The sequence below is a fragment of the Myxocyprinus asiaticus genome, chromosome 12, assembly GCF_019703515.2.
Source record: "Myxocyprinus asiaticus isolate MX2 ecotype Aquarium Trade chromosome 12, UBuf_Myxa_2, whole genome shotgun sequence".
NCBI lineage: Eukaryota > Metazoa > Chordata > Actinopteri > Cypriniformes > Catostomidae > Myxocyprinus > Myxocyprinus asiaticus.
In genome coordinates this window covers 37,295,900-37,322,648 of record NC_059355.1, presented here as the reverse complement: position 1 = coordinate 37,322,648, position 26,749 = coordinate 37,295,900, and the positions used below count along the sequence as shown (strand labels likewise).

The 26,749-nt window shown below is 35.7% G+C and overlaps 1 protein-coding gene across 1 annotated transcript; it reads left to right on the top strand.

Moving 5' to 3' along the window:
* The first annotated feature begins 2,575 nt into the window (after positions 1-2,575).
* LOC127449314 (peptidyl-prolyl cis-trans isomerase-like 1) lies at positions 2,576-10,266 on the top strand. The gene is made up of 4 exons (XM_051712664.1): positions 2,576-2,768; positions 2,954-3,108; positions 7,091-7,159; positions 7,589-10,266. The coding sequence occupies exons 1-4, from the start codon at positions 2,713-2,715 to the stop codon at positions 7,807-7,809; spliced, it is 501 nt and encodes a 166-aa protein (XP_051568624.1). The 5' UTR covers positions 2,576-2,712; the 3' UTR covers positions 7,810-10,266.
* Positions 10,267-26,749: the final 16,483 nt, after the last annotated feature.

Genomic DNA, 26,749 nt, shown 5'->3' with positions numbered 1-26,749 from the left:
AACCGCTCTGTACAATTGTGGTGAGAAGAACAGCATCTCAGAATGCTATTCTGTGATGCGGGTTGGCTCTGTTTTGGCGGCACGAGGTGGACCTACACAATAATATGCAGGTGGTTTAAACGTTGTGGCTGAACGATGTATATATAAGTCTGATAATAGCTAATTGTATCTCATTTTCTTATGACACTATATACTGAAAATGGCTCTGGTTCTTCCTTGACACTTTACACTCCATATTGTTTAATTGCTTATTTTGTTTGAATGTAAACTACATGCAAATTCCTCTTGTAAGTAAAAGCAATAAAACAACCTCATTCAACTACATTCATGTGTATTTGACTTTGTGCATCAATTCTAATTGAAACAAGGGTTGTTATTTTTTTCAACTGCACTGCTGTTATCCCTGATGTTATTTTAACTCAAATAAATTAAGTACAATAAATATAAATCCTAACAAATTACCTCCATTACGTGAGTTTATTTTTTTTAGTTAGGTGTATGGTTTTAATGATTTCTCTCATTCTACTGGACTTTTTGAGTTCAATCTATTTATCTAGCCTATTCACATTGAATCAATTTGTATAATTATGTTGAATTTAAAAGTGTATTTGCCAAATCAACCCAAAAACATTTGTTGAAACAACTAAAATCGGTGTCAGTGAACTCTGCATCATTTATCACAAAATCTTTGATACTGACAAATTACTTTGAATCTAAACATGCTACAGTAGACAAACAATATCACCCTAAATGTTATCCCAACTAGCTTTGTCTAAACAATTTAATAATGAACAATGCTGCTAATTTGCCAGATCCCAGCATGCATTGTGGTATGAATATGTTAGTGTTATAGGCTTATTGTTTGTTGTTTGCAGATTTTATCTGTGCTGTTGTTGTTGTTGTTTTTGTCACCACTGTTAGTAAATAATTGTGTGATGATGTTCAGAGATCATCGTTTTACTTGATGTTTGTTGATTGCCATTACTTAGGTGTGTGTGTCAAGTGTTGAAATCTACGTGCCACCTTCACTGCTTAGAGCACAATGTGTTGGCTTTACAATTTGCAAAGGGGCAAAGACTAAACTGTGTATTTTGCTTAAAGTATGTAGAGTAAGTGCAAGAATGATTTAAAAAAAAAACAAGTTAAATAGATTATATTTATGTTATTTGAACAAAATAGGTCACTTAGTTAATTTTTTTTATTTTTTTATCAGTGTAACTTGAGTCAAATCAAAGATAACAAAACTAAGTTAAGATGAATCAACCCAACTTTATTACTACAGAAAAATGAACTTTTTTAGTGCAATGTTTCCATACATTTTTAAGTTCAATTAACTTGTCCAGGCTTACAGTGTGGGGTCCAAAAGTTAAAACAAAGAAAAGTTATGATTAAGAAATATTTAAGATTCTGCACTTCTAGGTCACTAATCAAATGTAAGCAATTTTTTTAGACACTGACCATGTTAACTGCTTTGTATAAAAGGTCAGATGTCCTTGCTTCCATTGAAGCACACAAGATGCACTATGAAACATTCTCAAATCGTGCTGGGATAACATGGATCATCAGGCCCATGCCAGCTCGAGTGAATGCTGTGATTAACACAAAAGAGGGGCATACTAAATACTAAGAAACTGTGAAATGTATGTAGGCTTACATTTTTTAATTCAACTTTTCACTCAGATTATGTTGATTATAAAATTAGTAATAAATTGTTTTGTTTTAACTTAGAAAATGCAAAATATAAGCATTTTCACTTGTGGTCTCAGAATTTTGCAGGCCATTGTACGTATGTATACAATTAATAGTTCACCCAAAAAGGAAAATTCTCATCATTTACTCACTGACTCACCCTCATGCCATCCCAGATGTGTATTACTTTCTGCAAAACATAAATGAAGATTTTTTTTTTTTTTTTTGAATAATATTTCAGCTCTGTAGGTCCATAAAATGCCAGTGAATAGGCACCAAAAGTTTGAAGCTCCAAAAGCACATAAAGGCAGCATAAAGATTAAATAAAAAAAAGTTAAATATTGATTTGTTCTCACATACATCTATCATATAGCTTCTGAACATATAGATTTAACCACTGGAGTCTTATGGATTACTTTCATGCTGGCTTTATGTGATTTTTGGAACTTCAAAATTTTGGCCATGGTTCACTTGCATTGTGAGGACCTACAGAGTTTAAATATTCTTCAAAAAAACGTTGTTTGTGTTCAGCAGAAGAAAGTAAGTCATACACATTTGGGATGGCATGAGGTGGAGTAAATAATGAAATAATTTTTATTTTTGAGTTAACTATTAGCCTATTATTCCTTTAAGCTTTACTGTATGATGAATAGAGACTGTCCTCGCTGCGGACTGTAGTGGTCGATTTTCGTGACGTACTGGATGTTTTTAATGTGCACGCCCACGGCTAAATATTATATTAGATTCTCTTAACAATATGATCTCATTTAGTGTTGTCAGTACGACATACACGAAATTTTGTTTAACAGGTTATATTAGCCTAATGGCTAACCATAAAGGTGAATAGACAAGCGCCTTGTCACCCAGTCCACTAGATGGCAGCACTTAGGTCATGTGTTCTTGGTGGTTTACAACAACGAGGGAACCCAACCGGGCAACTGTATCCTAATCACGCTTTGCGACATAATTTAAAAAAAACATTCAATACATTCATCTAATCCCAGTTTTAAATAATAAACAGAGATGTCCGGAATACCACCAGATTCTTGGCAGCCCGCCACTGTATCGGTGGAGACAACGTAAGTCGAAAAGTAGACATTTGTAAACGAATGAGCCACCTCTTGATAACACACGAGATTATTGTTTAACAAGGTTTCTTTATTCATACATACATGCTAAAAGTAAAGATTTGCTGCATGTTTGCATAAAGAGTACAGAAGGGCACTGATTTCACCACTTCCCTCACTTCATGTTGTCTTGTCAGTATGGGAACTATCGTGCTGGAACTGTACTGGAATCACGCACCGAAAACTTGCAAGAATTTCGCAGAATTGGGCAGAAGAGGATATTACAACAACACAAAGTTCCATCGCATCATCAAAGACTTCATGGTTCAAGGGGGCGATCCAACGGGAACAGGTAAGGGCCAAAAAATATCTCTCCTTACAGCCGGTTGATCAGACAGTCCCTGTTAACGTGATCGTGGATGGATATGAATGCCCAAAGTTTGTTCCTATTTCACACATTACAGTGTATTTACATTCACAGTTCTTTTTGTTCATGTACGTATTCATTTATTAATAACATTGCCCTGAGTTTCATTCAAAGCTCACACATATTTAATTCATTCATCTAATTATTTTTGCAAGGTAGTTCATTAAAGGTGCAGTATGTAAGATTCAGAAACCCTTGTTATTAATGACACCTGTGGCCGTTAAGTGAACTGCAGCCAGCTACCTGTTGCTCGTGCACACACTCCATAGGGACGCGATCATCGACCAAAACAATGACGTAACGTACAAAGAGACAACGTGATTCACAGACATCATGATGACAGATGAGGTAGCATAATTAAAATTACATGGTTATGATTGTTTTACTACAGACTTTGAGACTGCATATTATATTTGACTCTCCAGTGCTGGAACAGGGCTAAAACGAAGTGTGGATATAGGTCTGATTATGTGAGACTGTAGTTTGAAGTAATCAATTTTCTTTGCATGATACACTGACTGCATTTATACGACAGCCTATGTCGGCGTTATCTAGCTAGCCAGCTTTATCAATAGCTGTTATCTAAATCTGGTGGATGATGACAGTAGCTGTTTATAAAATATATTGTACATTATAAATATGTTGACACAATTCAGTATTGATGTGATTCCATCACAACTGTCATTTTGATATATCGATGCGCTATTGTTTTATAATAATAGATTGTACATATTTTCTGGATAACCAAGTTATGTTACACTAATGATTGGAGCTTTCTGCATTATCTTGAACATTGTCTAGCATTCATTTAATGTATTATTGTAGTTTACCTTGCTGAATAATTACAGATTAACAGTGACATTAACCTGACTTTTAGCATAAAGAGAAGATCGTTGAAATTATTTGAAAGTTACGAAGCAAGGTAGCTTGCAATTCGTCAGCAGGCAAGTTCAAGTTAGCTAAAATTACACAGATCAATCCTTATGACACTATATCTCACATGCTTTGCAGTTATGTAAGCTTACCTGTCCAATAAGAAGAATGCCAATTCAGGGTCGGGTTTGATTCCCAAATGCCCTGCTGATGTTCACTCTATTTTTCGCCCGACCACGATCACGTTCCTGCTTATCCAGATGGGATGTTTTTTTTTTTTTTTTTGCTTACTCGGAGTTTGAGTAGGAATCAGTGTTGTGCTGGGAACCGGACGTTTGCTGGATTCCATCTCTAAGATAATGTTACCTAGTGTTGCAGTTTGTTGTCGCTGTTGAATAGCGGAAGAGAAGCTACTGTCTGAGTCAAGGCTCTCGGGAGCACGCGTAAACATCACATCCTTTGTATTTTCCCGGCAAAAGCGACCCGCTCCCTTTGCATGAAAATCAGTCTACAGGCTTTAATAGGCAACCTAGGAAGTCCGGGAAGGGCTAATTTTTTAAGTTGCGTTACAAGCCGTTCACACATTGGCAAAAAAAGGCGAATATTACAAGAAAATTGTTACATATTGTACTTTTAAGCAAAAATGTATGTACCCGTGCAGTACTGCAGTTCCATTTTTTTAAACAAGTTTTTATTGTATTTATTTATTTTTCTTTTCAAGTGGTACTTACTAAAATAACCTGTTTTTTTCTGTATCTGTGATCTGTTAAATGCAATAAAGTTCTTATCTTAACACACAGGCTGAATTAGGTGGTTGAGAAATCAAATCCTGCATCCTTATTTGAATTAAGTTCTGAAAATGTTGTAAAAAGTCAGCTTCTTTGTGGGAATTTGGCAAACAAACCTTGAAATACAAACAACTTTCTGACAAAGTGAAACCAAAAAAATATTTATCAAATACAGTTAGTTAGGTAGTTAACTAAGATACACTTAGTGACCACTTTATTAGGTACACCTGTACACCTACTTAATCATGCAATTATCTAATCAGCCAATCATGTGGCAGCAGTGCAATGGATAAAATCATGCAGATATGGGTCATGAGCTTCAGTTAATGTTCACATCAACCATCAGAATGGGGGAAAAATTTGATCTCAGTGATTTAGACCGTGGCATGATATCTGGTGCCAGATGGGGTGGTTTGAGTATTTCTGTAACTGCTGATCTTCTGGGATTTTCACGCACAACTTGTTGATGAGGTCAATGGAGAATAGGCATGTGATAGTATAACATTTTTGCCAGCTTCTAGGCTACAACAATAGTATGCATGATTTTTTTTTCTGGATAGCAAGTTGCTAATATATAGCTAGGCATAGCTACAACTTTATTAACCGCAAAGTTCACTCACACTGTATGGCAACAAACGATTGCGTGGTGTTCCAACTTAAAATACATTTTGAAATCATTGTGTGCCACATTGCAATTATAAAATACAGGACTTAGTATTATCTCATTAAAATTGGATTTTAGTTGTTACTACAATACACAAACGTTACTGTGTAGCTTGCTGAGTTTTAGCAAACTACTCTTCGGCCACTTGAAAGCAAGCTACACATCTGCAAATGGCAACAACAGTTCACTTTGCTTGTTGTCTTAGTTGTCACTTATCTACTTTTCTCTTAGAGTGTTGTCTCACAGTTTTCAATGGCAGTTTAGAAAAACAAGCAGAACTGTCACAACTTACCTTTATCTTGCTGATTTGAATGGAATTATTGTCCCGCAGATGAGTGAACATGTTGTCCCCGGCAGTTTTGCTGCCACTTTTCTCCCATATATTTTACACAAATGGAAACCATCTCCCACCAACAATCCCTTTGCATTTTTATGGAACCCAAAATACTTGCACATTTAAGACTTAAAGCCCAGGAATACTTCGTTTTTTGCGTATTCCGGATCGCCTTTCACCTGGTCGACCACGTTGCCTTCGTGAGTATACTTTCCCGAGAACGAATAGGCGCTCAACACATGCGCACTACAACTGCTTTGTGACACTCTCTAGTACGGTCAATGGCCAGGGCATGCGCAGACCGTGTGCGTGAGTCAAGAAAATCAAGCCACGTGGCTGTGCTGATGACGCAATTTGCATCACACGTACTGTGCGTGGAGCCTTCCACAACGCGGACACCCGAAGTATACTTTGGCCTTTAGCCTTGTTTCTCTTCCACGCTGGTTTGTTTACATCAGAGTGTGCATGTGTCATTTGTGCCGTGTACACGCAGTGTTTTGAATCTTGATTCGTTGATGTGATAAATACTACTCTGCGATTTTAAAGAAATCTAAATAATTTGGCCAAAAAATTATATTTAGTTATTTACGGTATTTGAAGTTCCACTTCTGTCAACCAAGAACAGAAAGATGAGGCTGCAGTGAGCCAACCATCTGTGTACCTCAGCAGAAATTGAGATTCATCAGACCAGGCGACGTTTTTCCAGCCTTTAACTGTCAAATTTTGGTTAGCTTGTGCCCACTGCAGCCTCAGCTTTCTGTTCTTGGCTGACAGTAGTGGAACCTGATATGGTCTTCTACTGTTGTAGCCCATCCGCCTCAATGTTCGACATGTTGTGCATTCTGAGATGCTATTCTGCTCACTACAATTGTACAGAGGGGTTATCTGAGTTACTGTAGCCTTTCTGTGAGCCCGAACCAGTCTGGCCATTCTCCATTGACCTCTCTCATTAACAAGGCATTTCCATCTGCAGAACTGCCACTCATTGGATGTTTTTTTGTTTTTGGCATCATTCTGAGGAAACTAGATACTGTTGTACGTGACAATCCGAGGAGATCAGCAGTTACAGAAATACTCAAACCAGCCCATCTGATAGTCACATGAATAAGTAGGTGTACAGGTGTACCTAATAAAGTGGTCACTGAGTGTATTTACTTAGTAAATGAAAGGGACCAGATTTAGTGTGAATTTCCTGTCATGCCATGTTTAACCATTAAGTGTTATTTATGTAAACCTTTAATTCTGCAGGCCGTGGTGGTGCATCAATATATGGCAAGCAGTTTGAGGATGAATTGCATCCAGAGTTAAGATTCACTGGTGAGTTGTTTTAGAAACAAAGACCCATCATGATTGGCAAACCACAAGAAAAAGCACTTCATTGCTTGGACAATATTTTGCTTTTGTGCAAATTGGCATGACAGCCATTTATTGCATTCATGGACATATATTTTATTAAAGTGCATAGCAAAAGAATTAGATTACAGCTGTTCTGGAATCAACAAGTGCTTGATTTTTCAGTGGTTCCTAAATCTGTATAGAATCTATATTTATGAAATTTTCTTGGTAACTGTTCTCTTAAGCCATTATTTAATATTAAATATATTATAATCACATTGAATCATTTTTTAAATTTTATTTCAATGGCCTGTCTGTTTTTCTACAACTTTCTATGTAACATAATGTGATTTTTATAACAGCAAATTTTCAAAAATTTTGTAAATATTTTTATTTGATTGTATATTGTAGGTGCTGGTATTCTTGCAATGGCCAATGCAGGACCAGATACAAATGGAAGCCAGTTCTTCCTCACATTGGCTCCTACACAATGGCTGGATGGGAAACACAGTATTTTTGGACGGGTCTGCCAGGGCATTGGGGTTCTTAATCGCATTGGCATGGTTGAAACTAATAGTCAGGATCGGCCTGTGGATGACATTAAAATTCTCAGAGTGACTCTACCTAACTAAGAATTATGCGTGTTTTAAATTTCTGCTTTATTTTTGTACAGCCAAGTTTTCATAAAATATGCTCTCTGGAGTTTTGTGTTGTTTCATATTCTGATGTGTCTGTGTTTTGATCAGTAATTCTTCTTCTTACTGGTCAGAAATCATTGTTTAAACAGAATATCTGGTCCTACAGTTTTTTTTTCTTCTGCTCATTATTTTGTGACCAGATATTAAGATGATGGGTTCAGCTCCTTAATTTTCCCAGTGCAAATCCATGGCCACACGGTGGTGTATGTATAAATGTTCATTTCTACAGAGAAATGGAATATATGAACAATTTCAGTCAGGATTTAGGCCCCATCACAGTACAGAGACTGCACTTATCAGAGATACAAATGACTTGCTCTTATCATCTGATCGCGGCTGCATTTCTCTTCTAGTGCTTTTAGATCTTAGTGCTGCCTTCGTCACGATAGATCACGACATTCTCTTGAACAGGCTGGAGAAGTATGTTGGCATTAGTGGACTTGCATTAGCATGGTTTAGGTCCTATTTGTCAGACTGCTACCACTTTGTATGTGTAAACAAGGAATTGTCAAATCAAACAAAAGTTAAGGATGGAGTGCCACAGGGATCAGTTTTAGGACCTTTGCTTTTCTCCTTATACATGCTTCCCCTGGGAGATATTATCAGAAATCATGGAATAAGTTTCCACTGTTATGCCGACGATACCCAACTTTATATTTCTTCTAAACCCAATGAAAATTCACAATTCTCCAAATTAGCATAGTGTATCAATGAAATCAAAGATTGGATGGCCAGAATTGTCCTTATACTCAATTCCAACAAAACAGAGGTACTAATGATTGGACCAAAAACCTCTAAAAATAAGCAGCTAAAATATAATTTGACTCTCGATGGATGTATTATTACGTTGTCTTCTTCTGCAAAGAAATTAGGTGTTATTTTTGATACGAATCTGTCCTTTGAAAATCCAATTTCCAGTGTTTGTAGAACAGCATTCTTCCACCTGAGAAATATTGCTGAATTACGACATGTTTTCTGTTGCTGATGCAGAAAAATTAATTCATGCGTTCATGACCTCAAGACTAGATTATTGTAATGCATTACTGGGAGGATGTCCAGCAAGTTCAATAAATAAAACTTCATTTGGTTCAAAATGCAGCTGCCAGAGTGCTGACTAGAACCAAGAAATATGATCATATTAGCCCAAAAAATTAAATTCTGTTAACTTAATACAAAGCTTTGAATGGTCTAGCTCCACAGTACTTAATTCACTCTCATTACAATCACAAAATTCTGGCTTGTTAATAATTCCAATAATAATTCGGGATTCATATCCCGAGGTCACCAGAGCCTGCCAGATCCAGCTCCGTTCCTACTTGGTGTCGGACTCCACTGCTACGTGTCACTGAGAGATGACGACAAACTACAGCCGGTGCTAGCCAGACATCACTCCAGTTTTTTTACTTCAGAGGATGAACTGATGCCAGCTCCAACTGTAAGACATTGGAAACTTCATATGCCACTGCCTGAACCTTGGATTTAGGATGGACCCCACCGAACTTCACCAAAATGACCTGCAGGTTGAACTGCGATGCACCTCATTTATCTCTGCCTGCACCACCTTTGTCTATTGATGGACTACACTCTTAAATGGAATACATAGACCATCATTTAATTGCCAACAAAAGTCTTCATCAGCCAGCTAACAAAGGACAATGCATCTATTTGAACTTCTGTAGTTAATCCAATAACTTCAAAGACAGTCATTAATCTTAAAGTTCATTAAAAAAAGAATATGTTTTTTATTTTTAAAACACTGGACCTTAACACTTAATTTACAAATTTAAAACCATGACTTGCACTGCACACAAATTACTAATATTGGCATTATATTCATGTTGTTTAGCCAGAAGGGAACTGGCCCCCACAGTGAGCCTGGTTTCTCCCAAGGTTATTTTCTCCATTAACCAACATCTTATGGAGTTTTGTGTTCCTTGCCACAGTCGCCTTAAGCTTGCTCACAAGGGTACTAAATACAATTGTTATTTAATTAATTTCTATACACATTTTACAATCACATTTAATCAAACTACACAATGATCACTGTAAGACATTATAGATGTTACGGTTTCATTTTATTTTTTATAATGTATGATTTCCTGTAAAACTACTTTGAAATGATGTGTGTTGTGAAAAGCGCTATACAAATAAAAATATGAATATTGGTGAGAAACTATCTTATTGTTTTGTGTGCATTCCTCTTCGTATTGCCAGGTCCCATTTTTAAATGCATCCGTTTGATTCGATATAAAAAATAAATTTGTGCTGGTTTCATCCAATATCACTTGAATCCTGGGTTTGAAGTTTCATGATCCTAGAAAAGTTTTTTTTTTATTTTTTTTTATTGAAAACTCTTTATTGTTTAACTTGCAACTCTGTCCAGGATTAAATCTAATCTGTTTATGAAAAATAAAATGTAAAGAAAAACATTGAGGTTATGACTTTCAGAATCCTATTATTGTTGGCATCTAAAAACCCTAAAATGCTTATTATCTGTATCAAGAGTTCCTAAGCTGTTTATATGTCAGTTATTCTCCATTCTGTTCTATGGACTCTTATTTTGAATTGGTTTTGTCATCCTTCATTAGTTTTCCCCGTACTACACTTCCCATAATGCACTGCCCTCATCACTGCCATCTGTTCCCAATCCTCCTCACCTATTCTCCATTCCCTCATCTGCACCCGCTTGTATAAATACCCTCCTGTTGTATTAATTCCTTCTCAGTTCTTGAATTGTTATGCTGTGTTTGTTACTTTGTAGTGTTTCACTCCAGCATATTTCCTAGATTGATTCCTTGTATGTTATTTGTTCCATTCCAGCGTTTTCTATTAATAGTCTAAAGTTACTCCAGCATCTCCTCTTCACTCTGCAAACTACCATGACATAATTTCACAAGGGTTGATGACCAGAGAAATTTTTCTTTGTACAGTTTCCCTCTAAAATGCATGAAACACATCTCAAAGGCATTCCTTTCACCCCACAACGACAAAAGATATACATACTTTTGAAATGAAATCTGGAAGTTAAACATTTTGGCTATGTGGACATGTTGTAAATATATATATATATATATATATATATATATATATATATATATATTATTATTATTTATTTATTTATTTTTTTTTTGCCATTTACATTTTACTTTTGTTTCTCTTTATATAACAAATCTAATAAAATATTTGCAAGTGACAATGAGAGACAGCTTCTCAAAATAAATTAAATGTTAGGACATAACCCAGGGATAAATGGATGTAATTCTTCTGGTAACTAAGTCACATAAATAGTTGTCTATGCATAATCATAACGGAAAATATATATAAAAAATAAAGATAATAAAATATATCTTTAGAAAAAAGCTTGTATTACACAGAATAAATAGTACATTTTTTGATATAAAAAAAATTGGGTAACTACAGTTTGGTTCTATTTGTTAACATTAATGCATTAGGTATCATGAACAAACAATATATTTAGTAATCTTTATTACTTAATAAAAATACAATTGTTCATTGTTAGTTCATATTAGTTCATAGTGAATTAACTTATGTTAACATACAGTATACAACTATTAATCTGAAAAATGTATTACTACAGTATGTTAAAATTAGCATGAACAAAGATTAAGAAATGCTTAAGTATTGTTCATTGTTAGTTCATGTTAACTAATGTTGTTAACTCATGTTAACAAATGGAACCTAAAGTGTTACCAAAATGGGTTTATCTCTCTGTCAATGACTTGTATTTTCAAACACATTTAGCACATTTCAGCACATTGCACATAGACCCCTCAAGGTATTTGAAATGCTGAATATCATTGAACAAAAGACTAAAAGTAATATCAGCAATAAAGGATAATTTTATGGATCAAATAAAAGCAATGCCTGAAGACTTAATATGTCTCATAACAGGTGAACTTGCATGGAAAAAAAAATCATTAACAGAATCTCTAATCACCTGTCCCCTGAAGTCACTTCCAATTTAAAAACGCATGATTGGTTTGATGTTCAATATGTCTCATGGAAGGTAGTATACTTATGTACTGTATAGGTTTGTATAGTAAAAGTATCTGCATCTACAAGACTGAGGAGAAATGAGATGTTGCATATAATCAAGGCTTGCATCTCTTTCATTACAGTTCTTTGTGAAGCCTAAAAAATAATTAGTCATTGGCTGTTTGATTCTGGTACTTTTTTTTTCTTAAACTAATTTATTTTTTATAAGGATATATACCCATAAGGAAATATATATCTTTTTAAATTTACCCACTAGTTTTGTCTTCGAAAGGCGATGTAAACTGAAACACTTGGCTAAATGGCAGTTGAGGACTAAAGGTTGTTGGTAGTCTTTTCTCTGTCAGTAAATGATGACAGAGTGAAATGATGAGCTGAGTGTCTCTGAGACTGAGGCAGATCCTTTGCTGGAGTGCATGCCGACTGGAGTCACTGAGAGAAACACACACACACAAATATTTATTTTGCTATCCATGTGACATTTAATTCCATGGGAAATAAAACAAAATGGCGAGATGTTTGCTGGTCTGCTATAGGTTTAAGAAATACGTCCAGACAATTAGCATATATTGCTGTAATAATATTTTTTCAAAGGTAAGCTCTTTATTGTCACCATCCAGGTCCAAGATTAGTTGATGATACAACAAGATTGTCAACCAGGTTATTTAAGCATTGTCTTTTTTTAATTTACCAAATAACCTAAACTGTGCACATAAAATACAAAATGTTAAAAATAATATAATTCTTAGTGCTTATTTCTGTACTTTTGGCCAAGACTACAGGTACACATTTAAAAAAAAAAAAAAATTTTTTTTTTTTTTGCAAAATTGAAATCTTATACTTAAAGAAAAGGAAAATCCGAAGAGCATTACATTTATACAAAATATTTATTTATTATTTATTTAAAATTATTAACAAATAAATAATACCTACTTTCCACAATGTCCCCTCCCCCTTGAAAAGTTTGTAGATCATGGTGATGAGGATAAGTGAGAGAGAGGATACAGCCAGGAACCAGCCAATAGCATATGCCCACCATGGATACACATGTATAATTTTTTTTTTCTCCCCTTTTCTCCCCAATTTGGCATGCCCAATTCCCAGTGCGCTCTAGGTCCTCGTGGTGGCGCAGTGACTTGCCTCAATTTGGGTGGCGGAGGACGAATCTCAGTTGCCTCCGCATCTGAGACCGTCAATCCACGCATATTATCACGTGGCTTGTTGAGCGCGTTACCGCAGAGACCTAGCGCGTGTGGAGGCTCACGCTATTCTCCGCGGCATCCACACACAACCCACCACGCGCCACACTGAGAGCGAGAACCACATTATAGCGACTACGAGGAGGTTAACCCAATGTGACTCTACCCATCCTAGCAACCGGGCCAATTGATTCCTTAGGAAGCCTGACTGGATTTGAACTTGCGACTCCAGGTGTGGTAGTCAGTGCATATGTGTTATTAAACTTTAGGGTACTGTACTTGATGAGAGAGAAGATAAAAGTGCCCTATGGGACGTAAAGATTAATACAGGTTTGATCAGAAAGCAGTTTAGAAGAAGTATAGCATGTCACACCGAAAGAAATGAAATACCTGAAGAAAGTTTACATGTTTCTGAACTACCCCCATATGGGGTTGTATAATGTAAGCAATACCTAAAATATGTGGTAGACTGTTTAAAGTGCTATTATTTTACCTTCTAACAGAAAAAAATCAGCTTAAAGGTTGTGTGCTAGCAAGAGATGACAAACTTACTATGCATACAGAGTGGGTGAAATAGAGTCAGCAGTTCTTCTTCACAGGCCAGGGCTTGTAGCCAATAATATCTTCTATATTCTCATAGAATCGGTCAGCACCTTGGAGAGAGGCAGCTTAATTTTAAGCACATACTATAACACACTAAATCCCATGAAAAAGTGGTATGTACAACTGTATGGCTCTTTCAGTGTACACACCATATACCCAGTCGATGGCCACAGATTGGCAGGTTGCTAGGAACAGGAGAGTGGCTCCACTACATACGTAATGGTCAAACAACTGAATGATATACAGACCACCCTGTAAAAAAAAGAGAGTAGTATACTGTTCTTTGTAACGATAAAGGAATAGTTCATTTCAAGATGAAAATGTTGTTCCAAAATTGTGTGACACTCTTTTATATATAATTTTAACCTCAGTCACCATTTGCCATTACTGCATCTTTTGTCCATACAATGAAAGTGAATAGTGACTCAGGATAACATTCTTCCTAACATCTCCTTTAATGGTTCCATACAAAAAATAAAGTCACAACAGGTTTGGAACAACATGAATTTTAATCTGAATTGACGTTCCACCTCTGTGATCATGAAGAGGCCCATCAGGTAGCTGACAAGGCAGATCACTAGAAGCAGCATCTCTTTTCAGAAACCACACCTCAACACAGTGAGGTAAATGTCTGTCACTGACGTCATCAAGCTCTCCAGTCCAACAAACTGGGTGACAGAACACAGGACATTTGATGTGGAGTAGGGACAGAGGGAAAAGCAAAGCAACAGATGTAAGGCTGAAAAAGACAAGGAGAGAATCTACTGAATCTAAGAAACAAAGAAGTAGAGAATCTAACCAGGCTGTCCAAACCCAAGAGGATGATCATTGTGAAAAAACACACAGCCCAGAACTGAGACCATGGCAACATTTTCACCACCTGAGAGTACACTATAAACACCAGTCCTGGACCTAAAGACACATGCGAGATGCATGAAATCCATTGCCTAGAACAATGGTTAATTATACAGATTAACAGTCATTATACAAATATATTTGACTGCAGAATGAAAGAATTGACCAATCAGAATCATGATTTCCAGTGACTTGTATAATGATGACATAATACAATAAATGTAAATTAATCTATTACTACTTTAATTTGTAAAATGATTTTAAGAGGCTGTGACAGCGAGATCATACAAAAACCCACAATATTATTCCATTTCAAAATGAAATTTGAGCAATGATCCGCTAACATTGACATGTTTTAATGTCAGGAAGACAGAACAATAAAACAGCCTTGGACTTCTCTAACCAGACTGTAACATTGTTGCTGGCACTGGCAAAGACAAAGACGATGACCAGGTAAAGAACCCAAATGCTAATTTATTAACAAAAGTGTAATCCATAAACCCTAACTACAAATGTAAATAAAACATAAACATGAACTTGGATTAACATAAACTTGACTTGAAATAAACTTGAACTAACAACCAAAGTTACAACAACAAACATCACCTGACTGCCTGGCATCAGCAAAGAGAGAGACTCAATCAGTCCAAAACAAAAAATGTCTTTGAGGGCAACCTCATTAAAGTCCACCTGGCATGCCAGAGCGCAAAAGTCCTCCACGTAATCCTCCATTGGACGATTCCCCTGGTGAAGTCGAAGAAGCTGGATTGCTGGGTTCATATTGCGCTCTGGCATGCCAGGTGGACTTTAATGAGGTTGTCCTCATTTTGAACTGATTGAGTCTCTCTCTTTGCTGATGCCAGGCGGTCAGGTGATGTTTGTTGTTGTAACTTTGGTTGTTAGTTCAAGTTTATGTCAAGTCAAGTTTATGTCAAGTTTATGTCAAACCAAGTTCATGTTTATGTTTTATTTTCGTTTGTAGTTAGGGTTTATGGATTACACTTTGTTAATAAATTAGCACTTGGGTTTTTACTTCCTGGTCATCATCTTTGTCATTGCCAGTGCCAGCAACAACGTTACAGACAAATTTATTCCAACTAGTGATATCCAATAAACACAAGGAACTCTAAACAAGATAACAAGACAATCAACCAATGAAAACAAGACACATGAACATGGAGGGAAACATGAAATCACATGACAAGGGAACCACATGACATGAAACAGGAACTAGAAATTTCAAAATAAAAGACAATGAAAAACACGAACCAACAAAATACACATGACACAGACTCAGCAATGAGGGATATGTCCACTCCCTGTTCCTGTTCCATGTGACCCAGAACAAAGAAAATGGCAAAGCCACCTACAAAACTGGTACCACTGTTCAACAAGCAGAGGTAGAAGGAATCCCTGTAGGTACATTCAATAGAAATATTTAACTGCACTCATTCCCTCAAAAACATTAGCTTGCATGTGTCTACTATACTGGCTCATCAGAAATACAATTGAAAGGGGGAATTCCGGCTGAGCATGTGAGTGAGAAGATGCGCATGAAGTGAGCTCCCGAGCATTTTGTCTTTCAATGATATCTTTCAGGCTACCTGAAGCTTTTAACACATTTGGTGATTTCTTTTTTTTAATTAAAAAGAAATTTAAATTGTAATTTGGAAAGATTTATGGCTTCTGAAAGGCAACGGAAACTTAAATCGTCAGTGACCGTGACAGAGAGTCATGGCAACAAGCTGCCGCTGGATCTGGAAAATCTCCGTGCCACTCTGATCTCCGAGCTATCATCTACCATTGCAGAACAGATAAAAGCAGCCATTGACTCTGCTCTTGCCCCAGTTGTTGCGTCTTTTGAGAGTTTTAAATCTAGCATTGAGTCACAAGGATGGCACATTGACGAGCTTAATCAGCACTTGAACGACTAGAGCAACCGCATCGTAGCACTGGAACAGACGGTGCTAAAGTTGAATTTGGCTAATAAACAACTCACAGACAAAGTGGAGTACTTGGAGTCGCGCTCTCGGCATTGCAATCTTCGGGTCATCGGCATCCCGAAGCGAGCAGAAGGGAGCGATCCAGTTAAGTTTATGTCACAAATTTTCCAGGATGTGCTTGGATCAGAAATCTTTCCAACTCCCCCGCTGCTGGATAGAGTGCACCGTATTAGCCCTGCGCCTTCGGCTGACCGGGAGAATCAAAGACCTAGAGTGATGATCGTGTGGTTTCACTACTTTAATGACAAAGAAAAGGCTGTTCGGCGTGTGAATTGGAACCAACTCTTCTATCAGAGCCGTAAGGTCTTCATTTTCCCTGATTTCAACTCCAGTGTCGCTAAGAGGAGGGTGGCATTTACAGCTGTGAGAAACGGCCTGCATGAGAAGAATGTGCGGTTCTCTCTTAGATTCCCCGCTCGCCTGCTGATTGACCTCGGCGATGAGAAGCTTCATTTCGACTGCCCCAAAGATGCACAGCGATGGATTAACGAATGGTATTCAACATCCTAGGTATCTTGTAGAGATAATTATGCAAAGAAAACCATTTTATAAGCAATTGTACTCTGATAACTGTTAACCGAGTGTGTTTAGGCAAATATATGTTTTCATGTCGCCTGAAATGAATGTTCTCTATGTTACTCCATATGTTCAGGAATGACTTCATGCGACATAGATGCGAATAGATATGGTTTACGAGCATCGGATGTTCCAGAGTTTTGGTGTTCTGCCTCCATTGTTTGGGAATGGAGAGAAGAAATTGAGTGATGTTCAGGGTAGGGTGGGCTGAAGAATGGTGGGTGGTTTTTCCCCAATTTATTTCCCTTTTTTTTCCTTCGCTTGTGGCCACCTCTCTACTTATATATTAACCTAACTTGATGGACAATACCAGAAGCTCAGTTAGATTCTTGAGTTGGAATGTGAAAGGACTGAATGGTCCCATTAAAAGATCCAAAATTTTGACACATTTAAAACTACAAAAACCTGACATTGTATTCCTCCAGGAAACTCATCTGCGCCTCAAGGATCAATGCAGACTCCAAACTCACTGGACATCACATATGTTTCATTCCAACTATGATTCTAGGTCTAGAGGAGTTGCCATTTTGATTAATAAGACTGTGCCTTTTTCTATTGACAATGTTATTTCTGATGTGAATGGTAGATATGTAATTGTGAAAGGGGAAATTTCACAAACACCAGTAGTTTTGGTAAATGTATATGCCCCAAACTTTGATAATACTCTCTTTGCTCGGAATTTGTTGTCAAAGATCCCAGCTCTAAACACAGAGCTCTATCTTTTAATATTTGGGGGAGATTTAAACTGTGTTATTGATCCAGATTTGGATAAATCAAGTACTATTATGAAAGTTCCCTCTGCCATGTCAAAGATATTTTCTGAGTTTATGGTTCAGTATGGTTACATTGACCCATGGAGACACTTTAATCCCCAGCAAGAAAATATTAATTCTACTCGTATGTCCATCAATCTTTCTCTCATACATCAATTATTTTTTTTATCAATAGTTCTCTAATTCCTCAGGTTGTAAACTCTGAATATCTGCCCATTGTTATTCCAGACCATGCCCCTCTAAGTCTTGACATTCTTTTATTTTCATATCGCACTCCTCGACTGCCCTGGAGGTTCATTTCTTTGCTTCTATCTGATTCAGCATTTTGTGAATATATTTCTAATTCAACAGATGATTTTCTCCTTACTAATCAGACCGATTCAATTACTTATTCCTTACTTTGGGAAACTTTGAAGGCTTTTTTAAGAGGACAGATAATCTCTTACTCTGCTTATGTTAATAAAGAACGGAGGAATAGGATTAAAAATTTATCTGACAATATTCAAGCTTTAGATGACCAATATGCTCATAACCCGACTCCTGAGCTACATAAACAAAGGCTTAATTTACAGGCAAAATTCAATCTGTTATCCACAGGTGAGGCAGAGAGACTTTTGTTACACACGCGTGGCAATTACTATGAATATGGGGATAAGGTCGGTCGACTTCTGGCCCACCAGCTGCGCAGCCGAGCGGCTTTGCGCTTTATTACTCAAATTGCGCAGCCTGGTGGCGCACTAACCTCAGATCCTGTGGAGATTAATTCGACTCTTAAAAACATTTACTCCTCTCTGTACAAAACTGAGGCTTCTGACCATTCAGAAGAAATGAACCAATTTCTTGGGCATATTAACTTCCCTAAGGTTGATTCTCTTTTAGCATCTGAACTTGATAGACCTATTACCTTAGAGGAAATTATTAAGTCAGTTAATTCGTTGCAATCTAAGAAATCCCCTGGCCCAGACGGGCTGCCTTCCGAATTTTATAAGAAATTTCATGCTAAATTGGCCCCACTTCTTTTGTCTGTATTTGAGGAATCCTTAGAGCTAGGTATGTTGCCCCCAACATTGAGACAAGCATCTATAACTCTATTGCTTAAAGATGGGAAGGACCCAACATTATGTAACTCATACAGACCTATTAGCCTCCTCAATGTTGATGTTAAGATTTTAGCCAAACTTTTGGCCTCTCGTTTAGAAGCAATACTTCCTAGTATTATCTCAGAGGAACAAACCGGATTTATAAAAGGACAGTATTCATTTTCTAATATCCATACACTTTTTAATATTTTATACTCAAGACAAAACAACTCCTCTGAGGTGAGGGAGGCATTTGATAGGATAGAATGGGTTTATATTTTTAGGGTACTAGAGGACTTCGGTTCTGGGGATGGATTGATTTCATGGGTATGTTTTTTATATGCTGACCCTCAAGCTTCAATTTTTACTAACAATGTTAAATCTGAATATTTTACTTTATCACAGGGTACGTGCCAGGGATGCCCCCTATCCCCATTACTTTTTGCCATAGCTACTGAGCTCCTTTCAATAATGCTAAGAACACTTCCTGTATTTCAGTGTATAATCCGCAAGGGCTTATTACTCTACGTTACCGATCCAATTGCATCTGTTACTGAGATAGTACGTCTATTAGATGATTTTGGGAAATTTTCTGGGTATAAACTGAACTTACAAAAGAGTGAATGTTTACCCATAGATCAATCTGGCCAAAAACTAAAACAGAATGACATACCTTTCCACTTGGAGAGTTCTAAATTCAGGTATCTTGGTGTTAATGTTACCCTTTCTTATTCTGCCTTAAAGGCAGCAAATTTTACACCTTTAGTTTCATACATGAAGTCAGCTTTTTTAAGATGGGCAGCTCTTCCATTATCTCCACTAGGTAGGATAAACGCGGTAAAAATGAACATTCTCCCAAAATGTCTTTACCTCTTTCAGGCTATTCCTTTGTTTCTACCCAAATCTTTCTTCAAGAATATAGACCAATTAATCTCCTCTTTTATATGGGCAAGAAAAACTCCTAGAGTTTCCAAAATTTTGCTCTAAAAAAGTCAACTAAGTGGAGGGCTTTCCTTGCCCAACTTTATGTATTATTATTGGGTGGCAAATGTTCAGAAATTGGTGTTCTGTGTACAGGCCTCCTCTTTGCCATGGTGCCACTTAGAAGCTAAGTCTTGTATTTCAACATCTCTCCCTGCTATGGTGTTCTCTTCTCTCCCTTTGTCCCTTTCACATTATACGGATAACCCAATAGTATGCTCTTCTCTCAAAATATTCTTTCAATTTCGGCGTCATTTTAAATTTACCTCGGCATCAACCATGGCTCCTATACGTAATAATCATCTCTTTCCTCCTCCCTTTTCAGAATCTGTATTCTCTTTCTGGGAAAAGAAAGGTCTGAAATGCTTTGAAGATCTTTTCATTAATAATATGTTTGCAAATTTTTCTGAATTATCCTCATCATTTAATCTGCTTCCCTCTCACCTGTTTCGTTATTTTCAAATTAGGCACTGTGCCTCCTCTCTGTTCTCCGGGTTTCCCTCTCTGCCTACAAAGTCTACAAGGGATGAGGCATTTAAACTGAATCCTCACATGGGTGGGATTATCTCAAAGATATATGCAGTTATCTTGTCAAAGGATAATTCTCACAGCATTAAAACTATCAGGGCTTGGGAAGAGGAACTTGACTTAGAGTTTGAGGATGACTACTGGAGTAGAGTGTTAGACAATGTACATACCACCACTTCGTGTGCTAGACTTAGCATTATACAATTTAAAACGATTTACAGAGCTCATCTCTCAAAGACAAAACTTTCTAAAATATATCCCAATGTTTCAGATTTGTGTGATAAATGTAAACTTTCACCATGTAACCTTAGCCATATGTTTGTATTTTGTCCCAAGTTGCAAAACTTTTGGAATTCTTTCTTTACAATATTTTCTGATATCCTAGGGGTCAAGTTAGTTGTTTGCCCTTTGATTGCAGTCTTTGGTGTTTCATCTCGGTCTCAGCCTTTAAGCCGTAGACATGCCGACGCCGTGGCTTTTGCATCCCTTCTCGCTAGGCACAGAATACTGTTATCTTGGACCTCACCACAACTGAGGTTAGCCTATGGTTAATATAGATGTTATAGATAACCTCACTATTTATGAAATATAATAATATTAATAATATCACTTTTATTATTATTTATCTTCACATTTTCATTTTTGAGGTCCCAGATATAGCCCTCATTTGCTTGAATTCAAGAAAGGCAAGGTTTGGTCTCACATTACTAGTGCAAAAGCCTGTTGAATTTATTAACAAAACTGTAAAATTATCAAACTGTAAGTTGCAAATTAAGTAAATAACAAAAATATTTTTTGATAACACAAAGTCTCAGCTTTCAGATTATGTCTGGACTATACTGTATATTAGTAAACAAAGAATATATTTGTAAAACATGTTGTAAAAATTAACAAATATGTATGACCATCCAATTAAGAAGTCCTAAATTATTCTATGAATTAAAGTGAAAAGGACAGTTTGCCTAAAAAAAGAAAATCCTGTCATCTTTTACTCACCCACATGTTGTTTCAAACTGACACAAAATGTCAGAATGTTGCCTCAGTCACCATTCACTTTCATTGCATCTTGTTTTCTTTCAATGAAAGTGAGTGGTGACTGAAACAAACATTCTGTGTAAATGATAACAGAAAAATGTATTTGCTCTTTAAAGTAATTTGTTATGCAAAATCTTGGTGTTTAGTAGACTGAACCTGACCTTCGTACAACATTTGTGCTTATATCATCACAGTTAATGACTATAATTGGGTACATTATACAAAAGCGTCTATAACTCAGGATTTGATGAGATTGAATTCTTTTCAAAAACATTCCAGTTATTTAATACCTTAATTATTTGAGCGATTACAGACAGACTCTTTGGAATTCATCGTTTCATCTGAGAGAGAGAGAAAGAGAGAGAGAGAGAGCGAGAGAGAGTGCAAGAAGAAGAGCACACTTTCAACAAAAAAATAAACAAACAAATCTAAAATCAGTTTGTATTCTAAAAACTTTAATAAGTCCTGTCTGGGTAAAGCACACCTATACAGCTTTGTTTTCATTCAGCTACTGTCCACAGATATGCATTCTCCCTGTACTATTTGATTCAGTTGTCATAACATGAAATTCTTTTCATAGAAGTTTTTTTTTAAATGTTTTTAGAGCACTGTTAAGAAAGGGCCTTGGAGACAGGTTAAGGAGTTAGAAGGATAAGAAGAGTATTGCTCAAGGCACTGCAGATTTATTAAATGTGCATTACATATGTTAACTGACTTAACATGTATGGTGCAACATGCCACATATAGAAGATTTTCCTTAGACAAAAATGTGAATAAGAGCTCTAACATAGTTTAAACTGGTGAGAAAAAAATATATCATAAAATGATCTCCTTGCCTATCAGATCTAATTAATGTATTCCAGGTATTTCATGTATTTAACATTAAAATAAATATTATATTAATTACATTTATTGATATAATTAAATTCAGATGGTTTCAATATTCATAATTAAATTCAAAATTATTCTATAATGCTTTAGTGTTGATTAGAGCTTTACACCAGCACTCTTACTTAAACACAAACCAACGCTACCAATAAACCACTCATCGGCATTTTGTGCGTGTATGTGCATGTGTGAGAGAGATAGTGCAAAGAACACAGCATCCTATGTTAAATTAATTGGGCAGGATTTTTTAGTAAAATATGTTTTGTTATTGGGTAACCAGTAATTGCAAAACACACATTACAAAATGATGGATGGCTCTGGATTTTAGTGCTGATAATTAAATTACAGTTAAGTTCAATGTGAGGTGTTAAACACCTTTGGTAAATTCTTCTAAAATTACTTCTGCCATGCCTGTCAATTTCTGTCATGATACCTTTGCACAACTTCTGCCTTATAGGTGCAACAGTATCTTGACAATGCTGCAGCCCCACTTGTACGATTCCTTTTTAAATAATAAATGTCTGAAATAAATATGCAAAACATTGGCTTTATAGTACAGTCAAGCTGTACTGATAAACTGACATCGTGAAATCAAGCCAAACATTGATGAGTTATTTGCTATGAACAAATATCAATTTTCTATGAACACTTGCATTTAACAAATAAACAATTAAACAATCATCCAATGTAGATACACAAACATGGAGAGTTATGTGGGAAGGAGAGAAAAATCTTTGAATCCATCAACGGCCTCAGAGTGAGATTTGCACTAATCCAAAAACTGCACTAATTATTTGCTTTTTTGTTGTTGTTTTGCTTGCCAAAAAATTTGAACCTATCCAAAAAAAAATAAAAAAATAAACCTTGCCAATACGCGTTTACTCCTTAAAGGCATCAGAACTAAAGCTTCTTTAGTTTAAACTTATCCCCTTTTTATTTCTCGTCAACTCAATTCTTAATAATGACTTTTGTTTTTATCAGGTTGCAAAGCTTTTGCATTAATATCAAATAGTTTATAGTACAGTAAGTGCTTCTTCTCTGTAGCACAAATGTTTTGTCTTCTCACTCTTAGTTTTTTAAGTAAATTTGTTAAATTAACCACTTTGCTGATATTCCTTGAGCATGATTTCCATGCGTTCCTTGTGGTTGAAGTTGTTGTCTAGCCTACTGACAGGAATCTTAATTTTTAATCTTATCAATTGTTTCCTTTCATTCTCTCCATGCTTCAAATACCTATGTTAGCAAACAGGCAGGAAAACTAGCGAACAGTGATGCTGCTTTAAAAAGACATTATGATTAAGGTTAGGGTTAGTTACAATCAAAACAATTATTTCAGCCTATTTTTAAGATTAACGAATTTCAAATTCATAAAAACATTCCATCAAATTGAACTGCGTTATGTTTAACAAAATTAAATTAATAAAACTTAAAATATTTAGTTTTTTAATGTATTCTATTAAAGATTAAATTTGATGGAATTTTGTCATTAAATTGAAATTTAATAACAAATAATTTAATTAATTCAAAATTATTTTTTGAAAATAGATGTAATAAAATAATTAGATATGGCCTATTATAGATATATTCTATTCCTATGAACTGAACAGTTATTCAATATTTTTTTTATTATAATTAAAACATAATCTTTATAATTATATAAAATATTTTTATAAATAGATTTAATTATTTTTTATTACATATTTAGTTTTTTTTTTTTTTTTTAAATCTCCAGTCACACACAGGTACTGGAACAGTTACAAAACCGGGAATTAAATTGCTTGGGGTGGGGCCTTTTCATTATATGACATTTTAAAATTAGTTTCTCATTTGTCTAAAAATTCATAGGAACACATATTTTTGAAAATAGGCCATATATAATGATTATATAATGAATATATAATGAAAAACATTTATGCTCCAGTCCAAAGTTGCCCCTAGCAACCAAAGTCTGTAGCTTTTGCTGTCACCTAGTGGCCTAGATAACTTCCAAATGAAAAGTACAGGACACAATGAGGTAGGCACTGTTTCAAGCATTTTTTGGGGTTTCCTTCAAGAGATAAATCTGAGGACCAACAGACCGACCAACCAACAAACCAACCAACCAACCAACCATTTATCTAGTTGTCTGTTGTTCAAACACATATCACAGCAAACACTTTTTTACATTTACAGTTTTAATGTTGACTACATTTAATCACATACATTTTTATTATACAAGCCTTTCTCTTCAAAACTGTATATGACTGAAAATAACATTCAACATGGGGCATGCTTGCTTTGCATTGTAAGAATGGGAAAGCGTTGCAACTGCAACCTCAACAGAATATAGGAGGTGTCTGATCCGTTTATAGAGACTTTAATGTCCATCTAGTGGAATGACCATCAAGGTGTTGCTCATTCTACAAATGGCTGTGGAAAAAGTATAGCATCTGTTGCATCAACACAAACGAACACGAGAAGCTGACTGTAACTGCATAACCATATATGTACATACACAGAATTACATACAAGAAAATGTAAATACTGTATATAAAGAAACATAATCCAAAAATTGAATTGAAATTGAGACAAAGCATTAACACATCTTTTCATCAGGGAAGATAGAAACATTGAGTATAAATCACCTCTTCTGAGCACTTTACAAGTCCATCTCTGTGTGGTACATTCATACAGAGTGTAAGACAGTTCGAGAGTAAGACAGTTTGAGAAGCTTCAGAACCGCAGTCTCTAGTTAAGAGTCCATGCATGTTCAGCTCTCTTTCTCTCTTTTGACACATTTGAGACACATTCACATTAATGTACAGTACATCACAGTCATTGAGCTTCGCCTAAGCTTTGTTATGACAATGTAACTCTACCGTCATTACGACAGGTCATTAAAATTTTATTTTGGTTACTGGATAACACTCTTCAAGTGGAGTATCATTCCAGGTTAAGATGAAAAACAGAATTATAATATAATCACTTGATGAGAGGTGCTATTCCATAACTAAGAGATTTATGGTTGCCTTAAAGGGACAGTTCACCCAAAAATTTAAATTCTGTTGTCATTTACTTACCCTCATGTTGTTTCAAACCCATATAACTTCATTTCTTCCATAGAACACAAAAGACAGCTTCAGTCACTATTCACTTACCTTATATGGAAATCTGTCGTATTGGTTTGGAACAACATGAGGGTGAGTAAATAAAGATTTTGTGGTGAACTGTTACTTTAATGGAAAATTGTCCAACAAATTGTCCCATTTAGTACAATAAGCACATTCAGTTATTATTCTTACAGCGAAATTCTAAAAAGTCATGATTTTATACAGGGATTTACAGTACTTTCAGATGATTTCCCACCCCATCACAATTTCAGTGCGGTTAAACTGGGGCTAAGATGTAATGTTAATACATCAAAGGGCTGTTCAGATTTACCCTGTTAATGAATGAATGAATGAGTATGGAAGATATGAAAAAAACAACAAAACAAAAAAAAAATCACTCCCGCTCCAAAGTGGCCCCACACAATCAAAATCAACACAGGATTCTAGTTAGTATGTGTTACTGTACCTTTAAAATTCCACTATAGCTATAAATTATTTTAAAAGAGTGGGCAAATCACTTTTGGCACAATCAAGTTCTCTATGATCCCACACCAACACGCAAAAGGACTAGATTTATTTTCTCACGCCTGGTTTAAATACACATAGCGCATGTTTATCGAGATGAGGCCTGAGAAAAACAGTAAACTCACTGCTGATCCAGTCACAGACACAAATGTGACTTGTATCACAGAGCATGTTCTAGAACAACTCAAACTAATTTTGATATGACTCCATTAGCTGTTATTGCAAAATGTTTATCATACCACAATACCAAAATATAGATGTTAAAAACTAGATTGATCCTCTGAAAAGTGTCTAAAAGTGTCCAAATATTTCATCATCGCATTCTTTAAGAACAATAAGTATATGTCATTGTGAGTGTAAAATGATGATTTTATTTGGATTTACTATTTGGCAGCAATATTGTATTGAACCGCAAGGCTCCCAAATTTAAAATGTCACAATGATAATACACAAGAGGAGTTAAAAAGCTTTATATCATTTTTAAATAGTCTGTTTTAAATGTGAAATATTTTTTTGATAAAAAATAAACCACATCTAAATATAAATGGTAAATGTATCCTGATCCTTAAAATATTTTCTTTCAATTATTATGGTTTCTTCCATAATGTTTAAATCTATATGGTTTCTGAGACACTTCAAACAGAATGAATAACTTTAATAAATGTGTGTATAATCAGTCAGGCCAACAAAGCCCTGCACTCAGAACAATATAGCTGCCAGTAAGAT